We start from the raw sequence: 6,416 nt of genomic DNA, 5'->3' as shown, positions 1-6,416 counted from the left end.
ACAAAATGGGAAAGCGGGACGCAAAATAAGAACAATTAATAATATGATATGCACTATGCTAGCTCATTCTTCTGTTCCCCTTCGTTTTGGCATCATGCTCTCCACATGACAACTTACATGTTAAATATTATTCCCTGTAAAACACTTCATAATCAGTCACCAACATAACTCATGTATCATCGTGATCCTATCTACACACATCTCAGAGTCTTTGGTTGTCTATGTTATCCATTATTCCTGTCATCTACCATTCATAAGTTACAACCCCGCTCTACTCCGTGTGTCTTCTTGGGTTATCCGCCAAATCATAGAGGTTATAAGTGTTTTGATTTGTCTAATAAAAAATTAATAATTTCGAGGCATGTTATCTTTGATGAAACTCAATTTCCATTCATCAAGATACACTCCCCTTCACCTCACTCTTATCAATTCCTAGATGATAACCTTCACCTCTACCTTATACATCAGTGGCAAAATTAAGTTTCACCACCTGTTGCACATAACCAACCAACACCCACAATCCCAATTGACCAACCACTACCCTCAATAAACCAACAATCATCATCTCCTATCTCTTCGATCAACACACCCATTACAATAAACTCTCAATCACCACCATCAATTCAACCGCATCCACCTCCACCTACACGAACCATCACCACCCGAAGCATGAAAGGCATTGTCAAACCCCGTACGATATTTAACTTATCAATCTCTCACTCTGGCTACACCATCTCTCCCATACCTAAAAACCCCAAACTAGCCTTATCAAACCCAAATTGGAAATCCGTAATGCAATTTGAATTTGATGCTCTTATTCAAAATAAGACGTGGGATTTAGTTCCCCGTCCCTGTGATGCTAATCTTATTCGATGTATGTGGATTTTTAGGCATAAGAAAAATTCGGATGGCTCCTTTGAGCGTTATAAGGCTCGTCTTCTAGGTGATGGCAGGTCACAGGTCACAGGTGTGGATTATGATGAGACTTTTAGCCCCATAGTGAAACCCGCTACCATTCGAACAATGCTTAACATTGCTCTATCCAAATCCTAGCCCATTCATCAATTGGATGTCCATAATGCCTTTTTACATGGTGATCTTCATGAGACTGTTTACATGCATCAGCCATTGGGTTTCCGCGACCTCTCTCATCCAGATTATGTATGTCAGTTGAAGAAGTCATTGTATGGTCTCAAGCAAGCGCCTAGGGCATGATACCAACATTTTGCTGACTATGTCGCCATTGCTGGCTTTCGCCATATCACATCATACCACTCCCTCTTCATATATCGACAAGGTTTAGACATGGCCTACATTCTGCTGTATGTAGACGACATCATCCTCGTCACCTCCACCCAGGTCCTCCGCCAATCAACTATGTCACTCTTAGCATCTGAGTTTGCAATGAAGGATTTGGGCCCTCTGAGTTACTTTTTGGGTATTGCAGTATCTCATCATCCTAATGGCATATTCCTCAGTCAAAGCACTTATGCTTCAGAGATCATTGAACGTGCTGGCATGGTGTTCTGCAAACCATCAGCCACTCCTGTTGACACCAAGCAGAAACTCAGCACCTCCTCCGACACTTCTTATGAGGTTCCCTCCTTGTATTGGAGTCTTGCAGGGGCTCTAGAGTATCTCACCTTCACTCGACCTGATATATCATATGATGTTCAACAAGTTTGTCTTCACATGCTTGCCCCTCGCACGGAGCACATGCTTGCTCTTAAGCGTATTTTGCACTATGTTCAGGGCACCTTACATTTTGGACTACACTTATCCACATCTCCCATTACAAAGCTTATCTCCTACACTGATGCTGATTGGGGTGGATGTCCTGATACCAGACGTTCTACACCTGGTTACTGTGTTTTTCTAGGTGACAACCTTATTTCTCGGCCTTCCAAAAGGCAGCAAACTCTCTCCCGTTCCAGTGCTGAATCCGAATATAAGGGGGTTGCCAATGTTATCTCCGAATCGTGTTGGATTCGCAATCTTCTCCTGGAACTCTATTTTCCTATTCCTGAGGCCACTTTGGTGTATTGTGACAATGTTAGTGCCATCTATCTATCTGGTAATCCTGTGCAACATCAGCGCACTAAGCATATTGAGATGGACGTTCATTTTGTTCGGGAAAAGGTAGCTTGTGGTCAGACTCGCGTCCTTCATGTTCCCTCAAGACATCAGATCGCAGACATCTTCACCAAAGAACTTCCTCACATTCTCTTTGATGATTTTCAGACCAGTCTAAACGCCCGTGAACCTCCCGCTTCGACTACGGGGGTGTGATAGAATAGAATATTTTGTTATAATTAGTTTCCTATAATTATGTTGTATCATAATTAGATAGTTGACCAAATGTTACACATTGATATATATATTTTTTATTCAGATCAATGAGAAAGACACGATTTTCATATATATATATATATATATATATATATATATATATATATATATATATATATATATATATATATATATATATATATATATATATATATATATATATATTTGTTAGATTAGATTGTAAACTTCTATTAGTTTTGCTGATCTATTCTCATCCATTGATTACATCCATTATAATTTAATCATATTTTTTTGATTGTTTTTCTAAATATAAATTACTTAAAAATTAGTTAAAAAGTGTGAAACAAAGTCATGTTTGATTAATTAAATTTAATATTTAAAAAAAAGTATTTATAATTTGTAATTTTTATTTATAAAATACACTAACTATAAATTTTACAAGTGATTTTGTTAAATGAGTTATTAAAGAAATCAATATACATTAAAATGTGAATAAAAACAAATAGTTACTATTGAATAATTTGATAAAACTATATTTAACGTAATATCATTAAAGTAAAAATAAAAATAAATATAAAAGATGAACGGTAATTTTTTACACATTACATTATTTTTTAATTTTTTATGAAGTGAATCATTAAAGAAATTATTAAACACACACTTTATATACAGCGATTAGCACGTAAGATAAAAACTAAATAAATATTTGAATTAAGAAATTAAATATCTCCAAATTTTAAAAAGTTATTATTGATAATTTAGTTAACATATTCAAATTCAAATCATATTAATTATAATAATTTTATTCAATTACACTTAAAATGTTTTATTTTCTATAAAAAATAATAATTATTTATATATTTAATTTCTATATTATCAATTGCATATCATATTGAAGTATTATTTATAATCAAATAAATATTGATAATACTAACTTATGCACTAGAGAGACAAGATAAGAAATTCATTTATAAAAAATTTATATTAAAAAAATAATTAAAAAAATAATTAAAAAAATAACTTTAAATTTTTATTAAAAAAATTATTTTTTATATTTTATTAAAACTAACATAGCAATAAACCTGTCCGATAGGGCGGGTATTATTACGGAAAAACATGACATGATATGATATTGCCACGTCAGCTTACCGACTCTCCCGACCAGAAGACTCCACAGAAACTCACCTCAAAGATTTCAGAAAAGCTATTTATAACAACAAAACACATTTAACCCTATTTGTTTTGTTCTATCCTTCTCTGGGTCATCATTGTCGGACGACGCCGACCACCGTTTTTCCGCCGTTCACCACCGTGGGTTCAGTCCCCTCTCTCACTCTCCCACTTCGACCTCCAACACAAGTTACATAACAGTATGACCTATTTTCCATTGCTAGGGTTTTCTGATTTGTTTTATTTGATACGGTTTCAAGTTTTGTTAAATCATTACAATTTTCCACTGTTAGTTAAATCATTGTTAATTATTGTTCTATATTGTGGATATATTTTATTGGCTACTGGACTCGTAATCAAACACATATTTATCTAAATTGGGTGATTATGTGTTTTTACATTTAGGGATTTTTCTGTTTTTTTCCTAGTAAAGGCTCTCACGATTTCGGTCGGAGATTGTGTGAATTAACCACAATTTGTTCTTTAATATAAAAAACGGTGATAAGGTATCGACATCTGCCGATACCATTTTGTTGCGGCAGTTTTTACTGTCGCTGACAGTTTTTTAAAAATGAAAGAAAGTATCAAAATTCTTAGTCTAACGTGCATTAATCTGTCAGATTATATGAATAGAAGATTCATGTTTTATATGAATATATATTGTTGAAGTTAAATAGTTTTCACTTTGCAGCCTGTCTCAGGGTCCACTGCCTTCAACTTCAACAGTCAAGAGGGCAGAACTCTCAGGATGACAATCAAAGGTACAACTAAACATTGTTGATATTATAATATGCCACATATTTGTATGATTTTGGTATAACTGTGAAATTCTAACATCTCACTTATCCATGGCAAAACAATCCCTTAGAAGAACCTAAGACATTAGAGTTCAAATGGGGGATAAAGCGTGGAAAAGGAGGCAAAAAGAGAGACATACAGTTCTACGAATCATTCACCTTGAATGGTGTTGATTACTCACTCTTTGATACTGTTTATCTTAAAAGTGGAGCGCAACCTGAACCACATATTGGAAAAATCATCAAGATATGGGGAACTCCTAGTGACAAGACTAGGAAAATTAAGATTCAGCGGTTCATTCGTCCGTGTGAGATCTCAAAGCTTTTGACCGGGATTAAGATTTATTATAATGAATTATTCTTGTCTTGTGGTGATTGCACTGGACTTGCCCTTATCAATCCTCTGGTAATTCAGTTTTTAAATTCAATATTTGATTTTTATTTGTTTCTCTTTGATTCGAGTAGAACAATGATAGCAAGACATTCTCTGACAAGTTAAAATTACGTGAATTTCACAACTTTTTAAAAGAGTACCACTTGGTAGGTTAGATCCATGCAATTTAGTGGTACCTAGTGGAAATTCATGCGAATTTTACTCAATTATATAGCCTCCACCACTTGGAATTGAAGGCCGCTAAACAAGGAATTAAGCAATTGTTGTTTAGTGGAATTTATTTTGAATACAGTTAATTTTGGCTTAGTTGTACTAGGAGTGTGTTGCTAGCATTCCTCTATAAGTAAGCAAAATTTATGTGGGGTCCACCACTTTGAAATGAGTTCTACTAAACAGGGAATCAGGTCACCATCATTTAGTGGAATTTAGTCAGAATCTATATGAATTGAACTCAATTATATGGCGAGGAGTGTTGAAAAGATATTGTTAGATAGTTTGTTGCTAGTGTTCCTTTGTAGGGTAAGTTAAATTTATGTGGGCCACACTTTGAAATGAGTTGCTAAACAGGGAATTAGATCACTGTCATTTAGTGGGATCTAGTTCGAATCTGTGTGAATTTTACTCAATTATACGGCGACGGTGTTGAAAAGAGATCTTTAGAAAGTTTATTGCTAGCACTGCTTGCTCATATTGATCTCATAAATTAGAGCAAGTTATTTAATATTGCTAGGTTTGGATTGGAGCAGACTATCAGTTTGTAACCCTAATTGAATTAGCTATTTTTGTATGGTGTATCAGGAATCTATTACTGGGAAATGCAATGTTGTTTGCATTTCTAAGGATTCTAGGAATCCACAGCCATCAGATGAAGCATTTCGGAAAGCTGGCTTTGTGTTCTATCGATACTTTGATGTTGGGCAGTGTAAAATAGTGGAGGAAGTAGATGACAAGATTGCTGGAGTGGAAGGTATGTGGGACTGATCCTAGCTAGTTTGTTTGAATATGTCGGACTAGTCATTAGTCACTTCTTTTGTTTGAATTGTTGAAAATCTTATGTTTTTTTTCCTGAAATTGTTGCAGTTAAAAACTTTTTTAACAAAACGGCATAGTCAAAAGCCTGCTGCTGCTGCTGCTGTAAAACATTGTTTATACGAGAAAGGAGTTGGTGGGGAATGCCTTGAAAAGTAGTGAAGTCTCTTTTCCAAGTAATAAAAATAGTCATCTGTAGTTAAGTGTTAGCTGGCAAATATGTTGATACATTAGTTACAGAAAGGGGATGTTAAATTTACTTTGAATTATAAAATCCTATGGATGAAAATCATTCTTAGAAGAATTGTTTTTGGTGGTTCAGTTTTTTTTGGTGATGTAGAAGAATTTTTTTGGATGAGTATAGAAGTTTGTTGTTTCTGATGTTTAATAAAGAAATTCGGTGCCTTTGAATTAATGCTGCTGGTTTATGGCCTGAAGCATTTTTTACTAAGTTTACTTACTATCATCGTTATTATTTAAGTAGAGGTTGAGTAGTTTGGGTTTTTAGATTTGTCTTTCTTAACTAATGTGGTCAAGCATTGTGCTGTTATTTGTCTCTCTAGAGATTATTTTCTTGTCTAATAGATCACATGATATAAATGGATAAGGCGGCTTCTCTGCAAATACAAAACATGCAAGTGTATTAATTATAATTAGCCCTTAGCCTGTCTTGGTGAGAACTAATCTTTCATCATGTTTTTCCATAAGATGTTTAA

General features: G+C 34.4%; 2 protein-coding genes across 3 annotated transcripts; both read left to right on the top strand.

Moving 5' to 3' along the window:
* The first annotated feature begins 1,305 nt into the window (after window positions 1-1,305).
* Window positions 1,306-2,289, top strand: LOC127093860 (uncharacterized mitochondrial protein AtMg00810-like). Its single transcript, XM_051032760.1, has one exon. It carries the CDS (start codon window positions 1,306-1,308, stop codon window positions 2,287-2,289), a length of 984 nt encoding a protein of 327 aa, XP_050888717.1.
* Window positions 2,290-3,421: 1,132 nt separating this feature from the next.
* LOC127092178 (protein ANTI-SILENCING 1) lies at window positions 3,422-6,115 on the top strand. Of its 2 annotated transcripts, none has more exons than XM_051031005.1 (5): window positions 3,422-3,680; window positions 4,172-4,241; window positions 4,349-4,683; window positions 5,470-5,638; window positions 5,752-6,115. In XM_051031005.1, exons 2-5 carry the CDS (start codon window positions 4,229-4,231, stop codon window positions 5,778-5,780), a joined length of 546 nt encoding a protein of 181 aa, XP_050886962.1. In that variant the 5' UTR covers window positions 3,422-3,680; window positions 4,172-4,228; the 3' UTR covers window positions 5,781-6,115. The 2 variants fall into 2 exon arrangements, with proteins under 2 accessions (XP_050886962.1, XP_050886963.1); XM_051031006.1 differs by having other exon boundaries at window positions 3,443-3,680; window positions 4,352-4,683.
* Window positions 6,116-6,416: the final 301 nt, after the last annotated feature.

Source organism: Lathyrus oleraceus, chromosome 6 (genome assembly GCF_024323335.1).
Source record: "Lathyrus oleraceus cultivar Zhongwan6 chromosome 6, CAAS_Psat_ZW6_1.0, whole genome shotgun sequence".
In the NCBI taxonomy this organism is placed as follows: Eukaryota; Viridiplantae; Streptophyta; class Magnoliopsida; order Fabales; family Fabaceae; genus Lathyrus; species Lathyrus oleraceus.
Note: the sequence above shows the minus strand (reverse complement) of the source record. Positions and strands in the feature narration are given on the sequence as shown.

Coding starts and splice junctions, on each gene's coding strand:
- LOC127093860 (XM_051032760.1), top strand. CDS start 1,306: ATGGCCTACATTCTGCTGTATGTAGACGACATCATCCTCGTCACCTCC.
- LOC127092178 (XM_051031005.1), top strand. Junction 4,684..5,469: donor TTGCCCTTATCAATCCTCTG/GTAATTCAGTTT, acceptor ATGGTGTATCAG/GAATCTATTACTGGGAAATG. Junction 5,639..5,751: donor CAAGATTGCTGGAGTGGAAG/GTATGTGGGACT, acceptor AAATTGTTGCAG/TTAAAAACTTTTTTAACAAA.